The sequence below is a fragment of the Littorina saxatilis genome, linkage group LG8 (assembly GCF_037325665.1).
Source record: "Littorina saxatilis isolate snail1 linkage group LG8, US_GU_Lsax_2.0, whole genome shotgun sequence".
NCBI lineage: Eukaryota > Metazoa > Mollusca > Gastropoda > Littorinimorpha > Littorinidae > Littorina > Littorina saxatilis.
Genome location: NC_090252.1, coordinates 43,537,589 through 43,559,955, shown reverse-complemented (window position 1 = coordinate 43,559,955; position 22,367 = coordinate 43,537,589). Strand labels below are relative to the sequence as shown.

The following is a 22,367-nucleotide window of genomic DNA, read 5'->3' as shown; positions in this document are numbered from 1 at the left end:
TTGTGGTGGGGGGGGGGGGGGGGGGGGGAGGGGTTATGTACGGAATTCATTTTGCTAATGGACAAACGCGTCATTTACAAAATCAAATCAACATACATTCTGACTCTGCACAGAAAGCAGCTATGCCTTTGAATTTTGGTATGTGACTAAATGGATGGATGCTCATGTCCATTGTAGAAGCCTGGACAGGCTTTCATTGTTTGTATGTTTGTTTGGTGCATTAGATTTGTAAGAGAGTACGCTGTTTTTGCTGTAAATTGTATTTGTGCGTAGCAGAACTAAGTTGCATTGTAGCTACCATGTTAGTATTAAGTTCCAGAATAAGTTATATTGTGGATAAATATGTAGAGGTTACATGCCGAGTCTCAGTGATTATCAAAAATAATGGTCGAAGTTAGCGGATCATGAAAAAAGCGAGCTTTAGCGAGCTTTTTCATGACCGCGAACTGAGACCATTATTTTTTATAATCACTGAGACGAGGTGTGTAACCTCTTTATTCCTCCTTTCTTCAGTTATTCAAAGAAAAGAGGAGTTTTTTTGCGAAAGTTTGATCGAATCCTATTCTCTCAACCAGTCAACCTGCGCAGGCGATCGATTAATGCGCGGTTGTATAGTTCCGTGCAAATCATTCCATTCTGTTAACACTTCTTGTCAGTTTTCCTATTTTGGGCTAAAATCAAGTACACAGATATGCTGTTATTCTGCTGTGGCGGCAAAGGCAGATATTGTGTGTTCTGTATATGTTTGGGTATCGCTTAGGATAATGTTTTTTCGTCAAATGGGACTAGCAGACGAACTTTTGCACCCGTGTTCCAACGTTAAAAACTGTATGAAGTTCAGTTTTCTGGGGAAAATAGTGTATGAAACCCCTTTATGTTGTTTAAATTGATGAGATGTGTGCATTTGGTTGCGTGTGATCTGTTTATTAAATGAAATATTGTTGAAAACTGACCGTCGGATTGCAGTCTGTTGTCGAAGGAACTGAGTGAAAAGAAGGGGAACTACTCTTGTCGCTAGACAAAGTATGAGTTACTTGCCTTGGGAAATTGCTTGTGATGAACGGCTTGAGCACCGCAGATGAGATTCAGAAAACAACCGAACTCATGGATTTTATATGGAGATTCATGTGTTCAGGCCTGTAGTTGTTAATTTAAATGCGGTATGTTAGTATTGTTTGCTCCAGAGATGTATACTTCGTACATTAGAGCGTTCGGAACTTTTCAGTCGCAAAAAGTAGTACCGAAACAGAACAACCTCTCAACCCATTGCACTATCGAGGATTCAGGCTGTTGCTGGGTCGTTATTTGTTTGGTTGCTGGGTCATTATCGAAAAATAACTACCCCTACAAGTTTACAGAGGTAAAGAAGCAGAGGGGGGAATAAATCATGTTATTAAGTTTCAGAATAAGTTATATTGTGGATAAATATGTCATGTTATTAAGTTCCAGAATAAGTTATATAGAGGATACGTGTGCTATCATGTTGGTTACAGAATAAGTTATATTGTGGATAAATATGTCATGTTATTAAGTTCCAGAATAATTTATATTGTGGATACATATGTCATGTTATTAAGTTCCAGAATAAGTTATATTGTGGATAAATATGTCATGTTATTAAGTTCCAGAATAAGTTATATTGTGGATAAATATATCATGTTATTAAGTTTCAGAATAAGTTATATTGTGGATAAATATGTCATGTTATTAAGTTCCAGAATAAGTTATATTGTGGATAAATATGTCATGTCATTAAGTTCCAGAAAAAGTTATATTGTGGATAAACATGTCATGTTATTAAGTTACAGAATAAGTTATATTGTGGATAAATATGTCATGTTATTAAGTTCCAGAATAATTTATATTGTGGATACATATGTCATGTTATTAAGTTCCAGAATAAGTTATAAGAGGATACGTGTGCTATCATTTTGGTTACATAATAAGTTATTATATGGCTAAAGTGCTTTTAGTTTAATTGGTGTCATAATGAGTTCAAGTGTGGGTTAATATGTTATTAGTTTAGAAAAAGAATAAATAATACTGTGGTTTAACTTTGTATTCGTTTGGTAAGATAATAAGTTATACTGTTGTTGAATGTGTTATCAATTTGTTTTTACATAATAAGTTATAATGTGGCTAAAGTTGTAAGCAGTTTTGTGATAGAGTTAATGCGATTGCCGTTAATACAATATTGTTACACAGTTTACGTTGTGTTGTTTTACATGTTTTGTTCTATGTTTCTTTTTTATGTTAAGGTTTACATGTTATTGTTTATATTCGTTCAATTTAAAATTAGTGTGTTATTTATAGTTAATATGTAAACCGCGGAGAGCACGACTCTTCGTGGATCTCGCTATTTTAGCTCTTATTATCATCATTATTATCATTAATACTAACATTTAAACACACATTACTTGTTTGGCTTTTTTTCATCAACGTACGTATATTAAGTGTGTGTGTGTGTGTGTGTGTGTGTGTGTGTGTGTGTGTGTGTGTGTGTGTGTGTGTGTGTGTGTGTGTGTGTGTGTGTGTGTGTGTGTGTGTGTGTGTGTGTGTTTGCGTTGAATTGTAGCGGGTAAATGTTGATAGACTAAAATTTCTCCATCGGTCTGCAAATACCATTACTTCCGCGTATACTTGAATGTCTTATTTTGTCAAAAATTAAACGTTTCAATTATTCACCTTTCCTGTTTCTGATTAAATAATCGTTCGGCTTTCATTTTGCAAAACGCACACTCTCAAAAGAAACTATAATACCTAACCTCAATTGTTCCTTGTGTTTGAAGATGAAAGAATATTTAAAAGAAATTGCTTTTAATTTATCGGAACATTTTCATTAAACATAATCGTAACATGGCTTGAATGTTGGGTTTGAGAGGCAAATGCTGACGGTAAAGTGACACATTTACAATGATAGGCAATTATAAACTTGAATAAATAAGACAGAAATGAATAAAAAAATAAAAAAATGAATAACTTGTAAACAGATAAATACCTAAATAAACAAAGGAGAACTTGAATTAAACGCGTGAATAAGTAAAAATAAGTAAAAGAACAAATAACCAAAAGATACATAAATAGACAAGCATATGAATAAATAAATATTTGAATACATAAAGTGACTGCCCGAGTGGCGGAGTTTCAACCCATGAACAAAGAAGAAGAAAACATAAACACAAACATAACCATATGTGACCCTCCACCACGAAATGAGTCGCATGTCACCTTTGCATGATTTTCATATTTTTACATTTTTCTACAGAGTTTTTTTAAGCTCTATCCAGTGGTGAAAACCGTTTTAGAAAAGAGCGAAAAGTGTTTGAGTTATAAGCCTGTGACTAAGGTGACCCTCACACTGTTACCAGACACTCCCCGGACTTATATTAAGCCAAGCGCAGAACCGCGCGAGGTGACATGCGACCCATTTCGTGGTGGAGGGTCACATATCACCATATAACAGGAATAAACAAGTAGATAAGTAAATATATAAACAAAATATGTGGATTAAAAAATAAGTAAATGAGTTAAAAGGATGAGTAATAAGACGAACAAATCAACCCCATTGATAGCAATACACTTGCATGTCATTGATGATATTTCTTAAACATTTTACTTTTACTTTGATTTTCTGATGATTCAATATTTTCTCCGTAAATATACCTTCAGTTTCTTTCCGTTTATTCTAATAAACATGATTATATTCATATTATTTTCGTTCAGTTTTTGACAAAACTGAGTTAAAGGAAAATGAGAAAAATGCGCTTCAAATAAGGACAGATCACCTTTTATGTAATTCATATGCCCGATTATACACAGATAATTTTAAAGATTTGTAAATTAGATATTAAGCAGTAATCATTACACAAAATTGTGCAGTTAACGTATTTTTCTTGTGTGCTCACTTGCCTTTACGTTTATTCTGTATATTAAGGACTTTTCTTACAATATGTTCTTGGGCCAAACAAACACAAACAGCAAAGAGGAAACAAATTGATGATTTTTATAATTAATGCTCTTATCATTGCCTGGATTTATTTTGGATTTTGTTTTTACTACCTCTTTGCAGATAATCGACAACTGATTGGCTGCATATCCTGTTGTTTCAAAGCTTTCCTCGTGTCCAATCAACTTGACACTGTCGTACACAAACTGTGTTACGACAATTGCAAAAGTGCTGTCAGTGAACAAAAGGTTCTGAAGGCCAACTGTCTTGATCTATGACATACGATGATTTATTTTTATTTATTTATTTTATTTACGAGGATTTATATCGCGCACGTATCTCACCACACAAAGCGACTCAAGGCGCATGTTACCTATTAATGCCGCCGTGTGAGATGGAATTTTTTACACAATATATCACGCATTCACATCGGCCAGTAGATCGACTGCCTTAACTGTTGTTGGTTTGACGAGTCGAAATAAATAAGATGTGGAACTGTATTTTTGAAAAATCTTGACCATCTCTTTGCTAATTTACCTCACAACAGATTGACTGACAGAGAGACACGATTGTTGCACAATGTACACACACACACACACACACACACACACACACACACACACACACATACACACACTCACACAAACAAACACACACAAACACACACACACACACACACATACACACATGTATAAACACACACACACACACACACACACACACACACACACACGCACGCACGCACACACACACACACACACACACACACACACACACAGATAGTCACCGTTGCTTCATTGCTGCTGTTTCGAATATCTCGAACAATTAAACCACTGTCCTAGATATGATTCCTTGCATATATACAAAGCGCAACAATCGCAGACACGCATGCTTATCGGGAACACAAAATGAAATGTCGTCTGTCCTCTTATCGAGTTTGAACAACAACAACAGTACATCGGGGAAACCACACTCGTCTGTTGACAAGGGAGATTATTCTCTTGTGAAACGTCACACCTGTGTTCCCGGATGCACGACAGAAGGATATGACATAACAAACATTTGAACAACCAACATGTCTTTCATATACTTGTCCGATATCAGTTGTCCCATTTTTATTAATATTAAAGGAGTTGTCCAACACTGTGGACGAGGGAATGATCAAGATTGAAAACTCTGTATGTTATTGTGTTTGAATGTATTGTATATTGAATGAACTCAAACCAAGATAATATTCCTGTGTACAGCACGTGGTTGTTATAACATCTTATGTCTCTTATGTCTTAAATATATATATGTACAAGACTGAGCATAGTGCGTGTCGTTGTTGTTGTTGTTGTTGTTGTTGTTAATGTTGTTGTTACTGTTGTTGTTGTTGTTGTTGTTGGTTGTGGTGTTGTTGTTTGTTGTTGTTGTTGTTGCTGCTGCTGCTGCTGTTGCTGTTATTGTTGCTGTTGTTGTTGTTGTTGTTGTTATTGTTGTTGTTGACGACGTTGCAGTGGTTGTTGTAACATCAGTTGCACATCCTTGTTTACCAGCACGTACGTATGAGGCGTTAAAGCCAGGTCAGAAATTAACGAGCACACGCATGTCAACAGGAGCAGAGAACTTAGAATACAGAATGGAATTTAAGAATCCCAAAAATACATTCACTTGAAAGTCAGTTTCGTGAGACGTTTTTCTTGCGTTTGCAGAGGGGTGGGAGGGAGGGGGGGTGGTGTGGGGTATCAATTTAGACTGACAAACACAGTTGTCTTTGACAGTACATTTGGCAAGGCTACATGTTCTGTAGGAAGTTGAATAGTATCTCCATTTTTTAATTTCCTGGTCGACTCTCTGTCTGTGTGTTTGTCGGTCTGTCCCTGTGTCTATCTTTCGTCTTTCTTTCTTTCTTTCCAGTTTTCGGATCTCAAATATTTCAACATACAAAGCTTATCCAAAAGGGACGATATCAGTTAATCGTCCACAGACAATCAAAACAAAGTATGTACTCGATATCTGAAATGGTTAACCTATATCATGACACTTTTATTAAATGCGCATTTCAAAAATCCCTTATTATTCAGACAATCCCGTTAGTTAAGATAAGAGCTTACATATTTCTGATTACGCATATTACAGATCCGTAATTATGAGACAAGCCCTTTAGAGAAGATAAGGGTTGCCATATATATAAAGCTATGTTTTGGAGAACTCAGTATTACTCAAAACAACGAGAACTTCAGCTAAGGTAACATTTTTGTTTTGATCAAAGACAATTGAATCTTTATTTATGCTTTGTAGATTTCATTTTTTTTCCTGGATTGTATGACTATATTTTTATTGTTGGATCTTCCGGTGATGTGCTTAGGTAGGTATTTTTCCGTTGCTTTACGAAAAAGGCAATTATATTTAGTGCTTTGATTTTTAAGATTTTGTATGGTTGTGTTGTGTTGTGTTGTGTTGTGTTGTGTTGTTTTGTGTTGTGTTGTGTGGGGTTGTGTTGTGTTGTGTTGCGTTGTGTACTTCTGTTTTGTGATGTGTTGTGTTGTGCTGTGCTGTGTTGTGTTGTGTTGTGTGGTGTTGGGTTGTGTTGTGTTGTGTTGTGTTGTGTTGTGTTGTGTTGTGTTGTGTTGTGTTGTGTTGTGTTGTGTTGTGTTGTGTTGTGTTGTGTTGTGTTATCATAGTGTTGGGTAGAGTTATGTTGTAGTGTGTTGGTGTGTTGTGTAGTGTAGTGTAGTATACGTCTGTGTTGTATGTGTTGTGCTGTGTTGTGTTGTGTTGTGTTGTGTTGTGTTGTGTTGTGTTGTGTTGTGTGGTGTAAAGTAACGATATTTTTCGTCAAGTTAGCTCATGTCACGTGTTGCTATGTGTGTAATAGTATGTCACCATAATTATGTCGCTTGTAAAATACTAAAACGGCCATGCGCTTTTGATCTCTCTCTTTCTATTTGCCCCTATCTTCCTCCCCCCCTCCCTCTCTCCTATCTCTCTTTTCCCACCCCCTCCCCCTCTCTTTCCCTCTCCTCCTCCCATCTCTCTACCCCCTTCTCCACCACTCTACCCACCGTCTACCAATATTCATAAAATGCCCTCAAACATGTCTTCTCTGTATTATGACAGGTATCAAGCAACAACCTCGAATCTCACAATGAAGATGTTCTTTTTGGCCCTGAGTCTTTTCCTGGTAGGCGTTGCAAGTGCTCTGCCAGCAGAGACAGTTACCGCCCCTCTTACGCGACGTGACGCCGGTAAGTGTTTGGAATTAATTAAAATCAATACAATACAAGAATAACGAGTTCAAAAAAAAAAAAAAGGTTGAACAACTTCACACAAAAATTAAAAAAATATTCTTGACTGCTAAAGTCTCAAGACTCAAGGCTCAAAGACTCAAAGAGTTTATCGTCCTTAAATTATACCCAACAAACAATCCTACACATGTAGGCTTATATTGATCTACTAGCTGTACCCGTTGTATATGTTCGTACGCGAGGAAAAATTGCCTCGCCCATTATTGACCGACATTATGTTAGCAGTCAAGGTCTGAAATGCATTGACAAATCGCCGAAAGTCGCTGACGTCATTTCCCTACCCAGAATTCAAAAAAGTTTTTTTTTTAGATTTTGAAGATTTTGTTTAGGACGACGACGCCCTATGGCCGCTGTGTCACAGGCAATGCAGGGGGATACTAACTTTTAAGATCATATACCTGTGATGTGTCATACATGGTTACTTATCTAAATAAAAAGAAAACACACCAGTAACCAGGTTAGTTTTTTTTTTTGTTATCAATATTTCGGCATGTAACTGCCTTCTCCAGGATGGTATGGAAAGAATGGAATAACGGCACGTGATCTACAGTGTAATAAAATGTCATGATGATTAATGACGTCATATTACGTCTTATTGTGTAACCTAGTATGTGTTTATTTATGTTTTGAGAGTCATGTAATATCTGTGCATACGAGCCACAAAATAAATTATCTGTCTCACATTCAAACACAAATATTAAAATGAACAAATGAAATCAAGCCTGCATGTATCAATACACGTCCATATTCTTACAAATGGAAATAACAGATTTCTTAAACAGTTTACGTTTACCTTGAATTAATGATGCTCCGATAATTTGTTCTTAGTAAAACTCTGCTCATTTTCATTCCGTTTCTTTTAATTAACTTTGTTATCGAACGCAGAAGAAGAAGAAGAATTAACTTTGTTAAATTAATTCATATTATTTCAATTCAGTTTTTGACTCAGCTTAGGAAAATGAGAAAAATGCGTTTAAAACGAGGAAAGATCACCTTTTTTTTTTTTAAATCATACGCCCAATTATACACAGATAATGTTAAAGATTTGTAAATGAGATAATTACCAATAAAGTTGTATTGAATTGAATTGAAATTGAACTCAGTCAATGTTTGTGTGTGCAGCCAATAGCCTGCTGCTGTCCTGCATCACCAACGCCAACACGTGCTTCTCGTGCTGCACTAGGGCCTTGACCCAGTTGTCTGACAGGCGTGACCTACTTCCACGGTGCTACAAGAACTGCCAGAGCGCGCTCAGCCTGCAGATCATCAAGAACATCGGTTAGACAGGTAATGTTGAGCTACAACTATCCTTTGAATGTAACTCAACAAATATCATGCTTAAATTCATTTTTTGATGATGACGACAAAGGTGATGACGATGACGGCGATGAGGAGGAGACGGATAGTTGCGTAGACAGAGAGAAAAAAAGAAGACGGCCAAGATGACGGTTGCGGTCGTGGTGGTAGTTATTCAGATGATGGTGGTGAAGAGAAGTGGGTATGATATTTTAGAGACACAAATTAAAATCATCGGCGACAACCGCAATAGTGATGCAATATCAATATCAAAGTAAATAAATCCCTGCGCTTAGAACTGTACCCACGGAATACGCGCGATATAAGCCTCATATTGATTGATTGATTGATTGAACAATATCAAAGAAGTTGGATGCTGCTGCTGCTGATTTTAGTGATGATGACGACGTCGTCGACAACAATGACGATGACGATGATGATGATGATGATGATGATGATGATGATGATGATGATGATGATGATGATGATGATGATGATAATAATAATAATAATAATTGTCAGTAAGTACTGGTGTCACATGACTGATGTGAACCAGTTGATTGGCTAATGGCGATGCGCTTAAATCTGTTAGCGCACTCTTGGAGTGCGCTAACTTTTCCACAGAGCGTATTCTTACGCCCTTTGCCAAAGCGAGACTGTACTCTCATCCTCAGAATTAATTAATGACATGTAGCTTATATTCTCCACTTTACCAAAAAATAACCATACATTTCCTGCGGCTCAAAGCAGAAGTGTTTTTTTTCTGACAGATCGCAGGCGCCTGTGCCACAGTGAATCCCACTGATCTAAAAATAGAAGCGGCTGTGTCTCTTCCACAATGGTCTCTTCTCGTTTTGACTTGCAAAGATTCTTCTCATATGCCGTGTTAGTGGCATGTAGCTTATTAACCACATTACCAAATGATGAGTTAGTATAAAATTCCCAGCGGCAAACACAAAACACAAGTGTTATTCCGATAACGTACCAGCTAGACTCTGTTAGTATGAGTTATTTCTAATATGCTGACTGTTAGCAAATGATAACAAGGCATGTCGAGAAAACAGATATCAAGCATGAGCCTCTTAGGAGAATGCTGATATCGTTTGTGAGACATGACTGTTGTCATTTGCTAACAGTCCGCATATTAGAAATAACGGTTTTATTACCGTTGAATTCGACAGAAACAAATTTCGAAGCGACCCCGCGAATTAGACAGAACAGCCGCAATGGGATCTTGAGCGCTCCTAGCTGATTATGCCTGTCAGTCAAAGAATTCTCGTGACCTGGGTCAGCCAATCAGAGTAATACTCCTGACGTGATGAATATTCACAGATCAAATGCGTTTGACACACAACAATCTCACAAGATAAACCATGTTCAACATGCGTTTCGGTTGCTTCGCTTTTTCTTGTTGAATAGAGAGCGACAGATTTAGAACCGACTCAAGACGGATGATGGGAAATGACGTAAAGATACATTTGACGTAACTCGAGTGACGCAATTTCACTTGATTTTCCGAACTTAGGTAATTTAGATTTCAAGTGAGCGGGTCGGCATTTAACACTCAGAGGATGGGCGGTACCTTGCTGTTCCGTAAAGCACCCACCGACAAACCTCGCTTATCGGTGGTTTTTTTAGATAAAGAGAGTGATATCTGACAGCATTTGAAGTGTTATTCTGTAGACTAAATCACGCTGATATTGTTGATTTACATTTTTACTTTGTTTTGTCAATTTTTAGCTTGATATACAAAAGGGTCCCTGCCTGAACGTTATAACATTTAACAGGTCACCTAGAATCCGTCCTGATTGGTCAAAAAGCCATATGGGGCACTGAATTGGTAATAAAGTAGACTACACTGAAATACGACTGCAATGAATGGTTTCCGAATTATTATTTCAAGGCAACAACAATCGGAATCGAAAACGTGTAGGGTTAAGAACGTTCTTACCTTGTATAAAACGTATTACCAGCCTGCCTCATGCGTGCAGACGAGCAATTTTTGTTTTTAAAATGAGACTGCAGTGCGGTGGTTCGATTGCCCTAGCCGCCCAGCAGACGACATAAACCAAAGAGTGTATCCCTAGGGATACACTCTTTGCATAAACCCCGCAGCAAATTAATATGTTGGGCGAATGTGAACAAACAAACGATGGGGATATAATACGTGTAGAGTTCAGAGTATTCTTACTGTTCATATATAGTACCAGAATCCCCGATGAGTGAAGATACAACACGAGAAACATATCACATTTACTTTGAAAATGTGCTAACCGTGGCCATGGAGTCAATTCAAGGGGCGACACTCTGCACAGTCAATCTGTCGAAGCTCGATGAAGGTTTCAAATCGCAAATAACTAAGAGCACGTACAGTCCTTTCTCCGAGTTTAAATGAGGTCTGCATGAAAGATCATCACTTTTTAGCTTTACGCTACACTGGAATTTACCAACAGAAATTAAAACAAGAGTTTGCGTTTGACGAAAGCACGACACACTTGAGACAGCCCACACAAAAGTAGATCTGACACAGACCTGACCACACAGTTACGCCTATCCAAATGCGCGTAGCAAAATGTGCGTTTTGAATCTTCTTTTTTTTCTCTGGCGGTACTGACAATATCGTTATTGAAACAATCCCAGTGCACTAAGGGATTTATAGAGCAAATCTCGAAAATAATTATTGAACTCAGCGCTATGCGCTTCGTTCAATAATGAATTTTCTCGATTTGCTCTATAAATCCCTTAGTGCACTGGGATGTCTCAATAACTTAAATAATAAAACATTCTTTTATAGCGCTGTTCACCGCCGAATGGCAGTCTCATGGCGCTTTACATTAGACATTACATTAGACATTAGATGATGATGATGATGATGATGATGATGATGATGATGATGATGATGATGATGATGAAGATGATGATAATGATGATGATGGTGATGATGGTGATGATGATAATGATGATATTGATGATATTGATGATGATGTTGATGATGACGATGATGGTGATGATGATGATGATGATGATGATGATGATGATGATGATGATGATGATGATGATGATACTATTGATAATGATGATGTGAAATTTACTTTGTTCCAGGGTCCCAACTGCTTGAATAAGGACAGACAAGTCGAATATCAGATTTTCGGTGTTATTTTGAATACTACAACTACCCGCATGTGAACAATAAAAGCAACAACCAACTACAAGTTTAAAATCGTGTGTGTGTGTGTGTGTTCGTGTTCGTGTGTGTGTGTGTGTGTGTGTGTATGTGTGTGTGTGTGTATGTGTGTGTGTGTGTATGTGTGTGTGTGTGCGTATGTGTGTGTGTGTGTGTGTGTGTGTGTGCTTGCTTCTGTGTGTGTGTGTGTTTGACAAACTAGCACCACCAATTCACTTGTATTTGCCCAACATACAAAGAGCAAAAAATAACAACCAGACAGACCTCGTACAGAAACAGTTACGAACAGAATTCACAACCGCAACGCCTGAAAACAAATATTTGACCTATATCAGGACACTATTGTTGAATGCGCGTATTAAACAGATCGGCAACTGTTCAGAAAAGCTTTTTCAGAAATGATAAGGTTTTGCATATTTTGGACTGCGTAAATGGCGTAAAAGGGTTCATAGTTATACAAGTACTTGGCCAAGCGCGATAGAAACTCTAAGAGTTTTGATTGCAAATACAAAAACATATACAGTACACATGCAACCACATATATACGTGAGGGGTAAGCACTTATCCACTCGGTCACATACCAAAAATCAATAGCATGTACACACTGGGAATTATGTACTGAAATAATTTTGCTGATCTTCTTCTTCTTCTTCTGCGTTCGTGAGCTAAAATTCCCACGTATACACTCGTGTTTTTGCACGAGTGGAATTTTACGTGTATGACCGTTTTTACCCCGCCATTTTGGCAGCCATACGCCGCTTTCGGAGGAAATTTGCTGATCGATAAACGCCTCATTTACAAAATTAAATCAGCATAAAAGCTGACTCTGTACATATAGCTGCCATGCCTTTACATGTTGGTATGTATCTAAGTGGAAGAATGTTCATGTCCATTGTATAAGACTGGACAGGCTTTTTGTTTAGTTTTGTTGTTGGTGTATTAGGTTTGTATCAGAGTACACTATTGTGGCTATGGATGGTATTCGTTTGTTACAGACTTAAGTAACATTGTGGCTAAAATGTTAATATTAAGTTCCAGAAGAAATTATATTGTGGATAAATATGTTATGATTTGGGTCAAAGAATAATGTCTAATTATTGTAGATAAATTGCTATTTGTTTGGTTACAGTATCAGTTTTTGTGTGGCTAAAGAGCTATTAGTTTATTAAGAATCAAAAAACAAGAAAGGTAGGTTGTTGGAACGTTTGTTATTGACAAAACAATACATTGATAAATAACGTTCCAACAACCTACCTTTCTTGGTCTTTAATTCTGAATTTTGGAACGTTGGCGACTGGATATCAATCAATCAATCAATCAATGAGTCTTATATCGCGCATATTCCGTGGGTACAGTTCTAGGCGCTCTGCAGTGATGCCATGTGAGATGAAATTTTATACGGCCAGTAGATTGCAGCCATTTCGGCGCATATTTACCTTTCACGGCCTATTATTCCAAGTCACACGGGTATAGGTAGACAATTATTAACTGTGCCTAAGCAATTTTGCCAGGAAAGACCCTTTTGTCAATCGTGGGATCTTTAACGTGCACACCCAATGTAGTGTACACGGGGGGAGGTTCGGACACCGAAGAGAGTCTGCACACAATATATTTATTATATTAGTTCATTAGTTACATAATGAGTTCAATTGTGGCTGAATATGTCTCGAAAGAGAATAAGTTATACACTGTGGTTAAATATTGTGTTTACGTTTTGTAACATTGTGTTATATTGTGGCTAAAGCTTTATTTGCTTGGTAAGATAATAAGTTATACAGTTGTGTTATCAGTTGTGTTACAGATTAAGTTATACCATGTCTAAAATTGTTATCACTTTTGTGACAGAGTTAATGCGACTGCCGTCAATACAATATTGTCATACAGTTTATGTACTGTTGTCTTAAATTGTGTGTTTTATTTTTTTATTTTATTATAATACGGTCGATGTCCTATTGTTTGTATTAGTTCAATGTTAAACTGGTGTGTTTTATTCACAGTTAATAATTTTATGTAAACTGCGAAGAGCACGATTTTTCGTGGAACGCGCTATATAAGCTCTCATTATTATTAATATTATTAACATTTAATAATTCTACAAGCATTACTTGTTTTGAATTGTTGTTATCTCTGTACGTATGTGCGTGAATGTCTTCGTTGAATTATAAGGGGGGGGGGGGGGGGGGGGTGATAGAACAATTTCTCTTTCTGTCAGCAAATACCATTAGTTCGGCGTATTCGTGAATGTCTCGTCAAAAATTGAACGTTCCAATGAACAACTTTTCCTGTTTTTGATTGAAATAATCTGTCGGATTTCTGTCTGCAAATAAAAAATAAAAAAACTAAGACAAACGACAACAACTACACCTCAAATGATTCCGTTTGTTTGAAGATGAAAGAACATTTCAAAGAAGTTGCTTTTAAAACATCGGAACATTGTCATTTAAATATAATGCTTTAATGTTGGTTTTGAGAGGCAAATGTATCAATCAATCAGTCAGTATGAGGCTTATATCGCGCGTATTCCGTGGTTACAGTTCTAAGCGCAGGGATTTATTTTTTATTTTTTTATTTTTTTATTTTTTTATTTTTTTTTAGACGGTACAGTGGCACAGTTACAATGATAAGCAGTTATAAACTTAATTGAATAAGTCCATAATGAATAAATAGATAAATAATGTACGGAATTTATAGACAGATACATAACTAAATAAACAAAAGTCAATGAAAGTCAGTGAATTAAACGCGTAAATAAGTACAAATACGTAAATGAACAAATACATCAATATATAAATGAATAGACAAGTATATGAATACATAAATAAAGAAATGAATTCATAAACACATACATGACCATATACACGAATACACGGCTAGGTTAATACGTAGATAAGCAAATAACTAGATGAATATATAGGTAAATGGTGAGATTGAAATAATAGGTGATACAATGAACAAATAAACCCTGTATGTATCAATACACTGGTTTCCATGTCCTTGCAAATGGAAATAACAGATTTCTTAATCGCTTACCTTGAATTTATGATGTTTTAATAATTTGTTCGCAGTAAAACTCTGCTCACTTTCATTCCGTTTCTTGTAATTAACTTTGTTAAATTCATATTATTTTAATTCAGTTTTTGTCTCAGCTTAGGAAAATGAGAAACATGCGTTTAAAAAGAGTAAAGATCCCCTTTTTGGTAAATCATATATGCCCAATTATACACAGATAATGTTAACGATTTGTAAATGAGATAATTCGCATTAATCCTTTAAAAATATGTTGCAGTTAAATAACGTTTTCCCCCGAAATGAGCAAAACAATATGCGATGGAAACTCCTTGGCATATTTCTTGCGTGCTCACACTTACCTTCACGTTTAATTTGTGTATATATCTTACTTGTTGTTGTTGTTGTTATTGTTGTTGTTCTTGTTGTTGTTGTTGTTGGTGGTGGTGGTGGTGCCGTTGTTGGTGTTGTTGTTGTTATTGTTGTTGGTGTTGTTGTTGTTGTTGGTGGTGGTGGTGGTGGTTCTGGTGGTGGTGGTGTTGTTGTTTTTGTTGTTGTTGTTGTTGGTGGTGTTGTTGTTTTTGTTGTTGTTGTTGTTGGTGGTGTTGTTGTTGTTTTTGTTTTTGTTGTTGTTGGTGGTGGTGTTGTTGTTGTTGTTGGTGGTGTTGTTGTTGTTGGTGTTGTTGATGATGTTGTTATTGTTGTTGTTGTTGTTGTTGTTGTTGTTGTTGTTCATCTGTCCACTTAATAGACCGCTTGGTCGAAGATCGTATAGTTTTGTCACAATTCAACGTTCCTATACCCTACCTTGTTTGTGTGGTTTTTTTGTACCCACAGACAGCTCCTCCACCTCTAGTTAATTCCTTTTTTCAATTAATTCAGAAATCATTTATTTATTTATTTATTTATGTATTTATTTATTGATTTATTTGTTTATTTATTTATTTATTCATTTAATTATTGATTTACTTATTCATTTATTTATTCATTCATTTATTCACTCATTCATTCATTCATTTGTTTTATTCATTAATTTATTTAATTTTGTATCAATTCATTCATTCATCCATTAATTCATTAATTCATTCACTCTTTCATTCGTTCGCTCGTTTTTTCGTTCGTTCGTTCGTTCGTTCGTTTGTTCGTTCGTTCGTTCGTTCGTTCGTTCGTTCGTTTGTTCGTTCGTTCGTTCGTTCGTTCGTTCGTTCGTTTATTTATTTATTGATATGTATTGTTGGAGATATACATTAGGCATTTAAATATTTTACTTAGACCTAAGCATTTTACTTGTCCTATTCTTTCCCGATGACCATGCACATACTAATACTGTGTGGCTTTCAATTAATTCCGCGATCATTCTTTCTTTCTTTCTGTCTTTTTCTTAGCTGGACATGAAAACACAATTCAACTTTAACATCAATGGAACCAAAGAAACAAACAACTCAAAACGCAATCAACCAACCAAACAAAGAAACAAAAAAATAAACAAACACACCAAAAAAAAAACCAAAAAACAAAAAAAAAAAAAAAAAACAAAGACACACAGAAACAAACAAAAAAACAAGCAAGCACAGAAAGAAAGAAAGAAACAAAGACAAACAGAAACAAACACACAAACAAACAAACAAACAAACAAACAGACATGCAAACAAAGATAACATAAAATAAATAAACAAACAAACAAATACACAAATACACAAACAAACAATCAAACAAACAAACAACAAACTCTGTATTTGTCTGTGCAGCTGTCCTTGTGTTGGTAAGTACTGATTTCTTTTGTTTGTCAAGTATGTTTATCTCACCCACAGTCATCTTGTTGTTTGAAAACAAACAACAAACAAACAAGCAAACATGAACCGCATGTTAAAATCACAAGCAATAGGCTTATAACCTTTTATCCTTACCTCGCTATACGGTATTCCAAGACACCCGGAAACCGACGCACTTATCATAAACTATTCTGCTGCGGTAATCCTATTCCGCCCAGTGATATTGATAGGCAAGCCAACTGCTCTAATAACATGCTGACATGCTAAGCAGGGTGGGTGTGGGGGGTGGGGGAGGGTCTAGCATGGAAACAGGAAGCCCCCCCCCCTCCCTCCTCCACACTCTCATTTCTCCCACTAACCCATTGGCTTTACTTCTCAATTCCTCAGCCACCCCCACCCCCACCAGCTGGGAAAAATACCCTTTGATAGTTTCCCTCTGATCCTTTATGACTCACAAACATTGCGTAAGCTAAAAAAAATAAAAAAATAAAAAAATTGCCGCTTCGCACCCTTTGCCATGGAGGCCTTGAGTGTCCATGTTTCTCATTAGACGTCGCATGATCTGTTCTGCCAATCAAATGGCGAGACACAAAGACGGCTAATTCCGCAGTGGGGATAGGTCAGAAGTGAAGGTGGGGACGCTGTCTGATTGGTTCAATTTTGTGTATAGGGAGGTTTTCTATGAATAATTCCACAAGTTGCAACAACAAAAAAACAATAAAAAAGAGAAAAGAAAAGAAAGGTGGATCGTAAACAGGAAGCTTTGCGATGATGAGGCTTGTGGGATTGCCTTGCGGGTGCGATTTCTTACATAATTTATCTTTGTTTGGTGAGAGATAAAATGTCATTGCATTGAAATGGGGTCGCAGAGGATAATCTTGGCATTATATTAACAATGATGGATAGCCCAGAAGGACTGTCATTACAATACGAAAACCAAGGATAATGACAATTAAGAAAAACGCAGGCAGACAGCCAGAGGGACGGACAGACGGACAGGCAGTCAGACAGACAAGCAGAAAGATACGCAGGCACCCACGCACACGTACACACACTCACGCACTCACGCACGCTCGCACGCACTCACGCACACACGCACACAGACAAGCACACCCACCCACCCACACACACACACGCACACACACACACATACGCACACACACACACACACACACACACACACACACACACACACACACACACACACACACACACACACAGAGCAAACAACGACACAATCACAGAGTCACGAAAAGACAAACATAGTCAAACAGACACACACTTAAACACACATACAGACAGACACTGACACACACAGAAACACACACAGACACACTGACACACAAACATACAGACACACAAGCAACTAACGACTCCGACACACGATCAAAGAGCAACGGAAAGTCTGAATGCAGAAAGGGGAATGAAGAAGCTCATAGTTAGAAAATGAAAGGAGCATTCGCACAAGGATGTCATTATTTACACATCAGTCATTTTACTTCGGACGATTGACTGTCAAAAGAATGACAGCGAAATGGATTCGGCGAGCGTCTTTATACACTTCGGATCCCCGTGATACGCAGCGTCGCTTCTTTCATTCGCGTTTGGGTTGATTTCTTACCACGTTGCCCGTTTTTGCTGTGTCAAATATCGTTTGAATATCACTGCTTGCTTGTACCTTGAGATACTGTCTTCAAAAATGTTTGTGGGTTCTTCTCTACTGCTAGTTACAGAGGTTAGCTTACTTTTTTTTTATCTTCAAGAATGTTTTATTCAGGCAATTTTACATTTTGTCATGCAATGCATAGAAGTAACATGATAATAGAGTGGATATGACGGATAAAAACATATTCAATACAATATACAAACAATTATGATAAATGCTGTTCCACAAGGGTGAAATATGAAGCCAACTTCAGCCTAAATTATCCATAATTCAATTCTGTACTGTGGATATGTTTATCGGTTCGCTTAATTATAACCATAATTATTTTCTTTAAATGTATTCACGTTTTCACACTAGAAGAGTGGAACTCAAATTCAATCGCATCCACAGAACGATGTAAGCACTGCAATGTATGAAATAATGTTTCATGCTTTTTCTTCGTTAATGGGCTTAGACTCCCACGTTCACTCATGTTTTCAGCACGATTGGATTTGTACGTGTATGACCGTTTTTACCCCGCCATTCGGGCAGCATACGCCGATTTCGGGTGGAGGCGCGTTGGGTATTTTCGTGTTTCAATAACCCACCGAAATCTGACATGGATTACAGGATCTTTTCCATGCGCACTTGGTCTTGTGCTTGCGTGTACACACGAAGGGGGTTAAGTCACTAGCAGGTCTGCACATAAGTTGACCTGGGAGATCGAAAAAATCTTTACTCTTAACCCACCAGGCGGCAGCGACCGGAATTCGAACTCTAGACCTCCCGATTAGGAGGCCGACGTCTTACCACGCCGCCAATGCGCCCGTCATGTTTCATTTAGTTGTTATTTGTGAAGTAAACTTAAATGTGTCAACCAAAAATGGGAATGGCGATACCCTTGCTCATTGTACTCGAAGATATATTCTATAGCGAAATTTAATCTTCAACTGAAGTTGTGCTGAAAGTCCGAATTTAAAATGTAAATGTAAACAAAATTGTTTATTTGTGATTTTGTCTCATTTAATAATAAGATAGGACGCTTCGAACTGTTGTAGGATTTGTGTCATATAAATACCTTGACTATAATTGTAATTATTATTACTATTATTAAACGATGTGTCCGAAGACATATAACTGAACTATGACCGATAAAACAAGCAAATACATGACGAAACAAACAATACATTATAGACAAACGAACAAACAAACAAACAAACAAACAAACAAGCAAACAAACAAACACACACACACCAAACAAACAAACACACACACACACACACACACAAGCAGCCAAAACACAAACACACAGAAAAGGAGTCAACTGATTTTATTTCAGAACTAGCATCCCTTCGCAAGTAATAACAAAATGGTCTGTACAAAGAAACTCTTATAAATCTGTGTGATTTATAAAAGAAAAACAATATCTCGTCATTAGTCAAAATCCCAGTAAGGCTTATTGGTGTTTTTGTTTTGTTTTGTTTTGTTTTTGTTTGTTGTTGTTGTTGTTGTGATGGTGTCTTTTTGTTGCGTTAATTCATACGCTGTTTTGCCCGGGTTAATCAAAAGTATGGATTAACGGATACATACATTTATACAATAAGTCGGCTGTTTCCTGCTACAGCTGGACAAGATTCATTTTCATAAATACGTTGTTTTTTATCTTCGGTTTTGATATTAGCAGTTCAAGGTTTATTTATCGAAGTAATTTCAGTGATTACGTTTAAAATTCGATTGTGCCCATTTTTCCACATCATTTTAAAAATCAGTGGCAAGCTGGAAACAATAATACAAACTTACGAGAATGAAGAGAATATACAAATAAATAAATAAATACGGACAAATAAACAAAAATTAAATCACACCTTTGAAAATAAGACCACCGTTATTTAGATACATTCTTCGTTCTCTCTCCCCCCCCCCCCCTTCCCCCCTCCCCTCTCGCTCTTTCTTTTTGCTAGCGTTCACATAATGTTTACAAAATCCCATTTGTGAACTAGAAGGAGGAAAATCGGAGTGAGGAGGATAGATGAACGAAGGCAAACGATGTTAAATTGATGATATAAATCTGAAAAACAACAACAACAACATTCTTTATTTTATCATTAGTTTATGTCCTACTTTTTGTCATTTAAAAAACCGTTAAGGATAATTCACTAACAATAACACAAGAAAGAAAATATATCAAGATTTAATGAAAATTCACAACGCGGAATGAAGCTGATAGCAAAACAAGCTTTTTTTTTGTTATCATTTTGTATTTTTTGTGTCATGAACGAGAGACGATAACACATTTTTTCTAAAAATATAACAGACACAATTACGTCTTAAAGAATATAAAATCACCACTTTAAGAGTCCAGACACCATCTGCGGCCGCTGTTCACGTGTAAGCTTATTTCATTCAAGTTCTCTCGGTTAAACATAAAAATAACAGACACATTAAAATTGTAAGAATAAACAACAACGCAAAAAACACTAAAATTCATGAATCAATTTTGCAGCAACGGAACACAACGTTGCTTTTAATGATTTTCCTTATTACTGAAAAACACCAGTAAAAAGATTCGAACATAAACACATTGATTAAAACTTCGAGGGAAGACGGTGTTGTTATTGTTAAAACCGGTGGGGGGGAAAAGCCGAAAATGAATTAAATGAATCGTAATAAATAAAAGAAATACAATTAAATGAAATAGAAAAATATGAATGACATAGCAAACATTACAAAGATGAAATAAAATGAAGAAAAACACTGGAGAAAAAGAATGAATAACACAAAATAACGATGCAACTCGCTCAACTTTTTAACCCTTGACAATACAGGCAATACCTTAAAAATCAAATTTGTTGAAACAATTAAAAGAGAAAAAAGGAGACAAGTTCCGAAACCATTTGTGAACATGATTTTGTATTTTGCTCCCTTCCATTTTTACATATATGCAGGCAAAATACAGAATAATATTTTAATTCAGCAGACAATGAGAAGAGTATAGTGATGTGGGCATATGGCCACACCGAATAGAATGTAATCATTATTAAAACGTGTTTTGTTGTTTTTCTTTTAATTTAGTCTTTTTGTTTTATGTATTTCAAAGAATGAAAAATAGAAACACGCGATAAAATGTAAACCAAAAGTATAAAGAATGATAAATGCATAATAAATAAATAAATAAATAAATAAATAAATAAGTAAATCGATCAACAAATAACAATAAATAAATAAATAAATGAATAAATAAATACATAAATAAATAAATAAATAAATAAATAAATAAATAAATAAATAAATAAATCAATGAACAAGTGCATGTATGAATGAACAATTGACTGAACGAAATGAATGAATGATTGAACGAATGAACGCATGGACGAAATAAACGAATTAATAAACCCATAAATAAATAGATAAATAAATAAATAAATACATAAATGAATGAATGAATGAATGAATGAACGAATGAACGAATGAATGAATGAATGAATGAATGACCGAAAGAATGAACGAACGAATAAACAAATGAACGGAAGAATGAACGTATACATAACTAACTAACTAAATAAATAGATAAATGCATAAATCAGAAAATAAATAAATGCATAAATAAATAAATGAATAAATAAATAAATATATGAATACATAAATATATAAAGAAAAAAGAAATACATCAATAAATGAATGAATAAACACATATATGAATAACTACATTAATAAATGAATAGATAAACAAATAAAATGTCATGGTTATAAAAATAATATGCCATCAATAAATACATAACATAACAACAGTCATTAGAAGCACATATTTTGCTGTTTCGAAACAGGGTTCGATTGTTTTCCTTTTTTTTTTTATCTTCGAAAGATATAACACGTGCAAAATTAAATACTTAATCATTGCTATAAGCGATTATATTAATTACTTATCCATCTTCTCTTGGTCTCTTGCAAACTACAGTAATAAATATGGTCACACACACACAAATAAAGAGAGAAACAAAGGAAAACAGCTATACAAAAAACAACACAAACACGAAATACATTTTGTCTAAAATACCGCAACGAAAAAAGATGCACATTATTAAAAAAATACAATGTTACTAAAAATACACTTGTAAAAGATGATACATGATTTAAACCTACATTGTGACAACACATACTGAAATTACCGTTTAAACTAAGCAAAGGAAAAACAACCCTGATCCATAGAAAAAAAACATTTAAAAAAAAG

General features: G+C 35.8%; 1 protein-coding gene across 1 annotated transcript; it reads left to right on the top strand.

Moving 5' to 3' along the window:
- The first annotated feature begins 6,081 nt into the window (after window positions 1–6,081).
- On the top strand, window positions 6,082–11,744 carry LOC138973679 (uncharacterized). Its single transcript, XM_070346415.1, has 4 exons — window positions 6,082–6,176; window positions 7,049–7,176; window positions 8,359–8,523; window positions 11,635–11,744. The coding sequence occupies exons 1-3, from the start codon at window positions 6,127–6,129 to the stop codon at window positions 8,517–8,519; spliced, it is 339 nt and encodes a 112-aa protein (XP_070202516.1). The 5' UTR covers window positions 6,082–6,126; the 3' UTR covers window positions 8,520–8,523; window positions 11,635–11,744.
- Window positions 11,745–22,367: the final 10,623 nt, after the last annotated feature.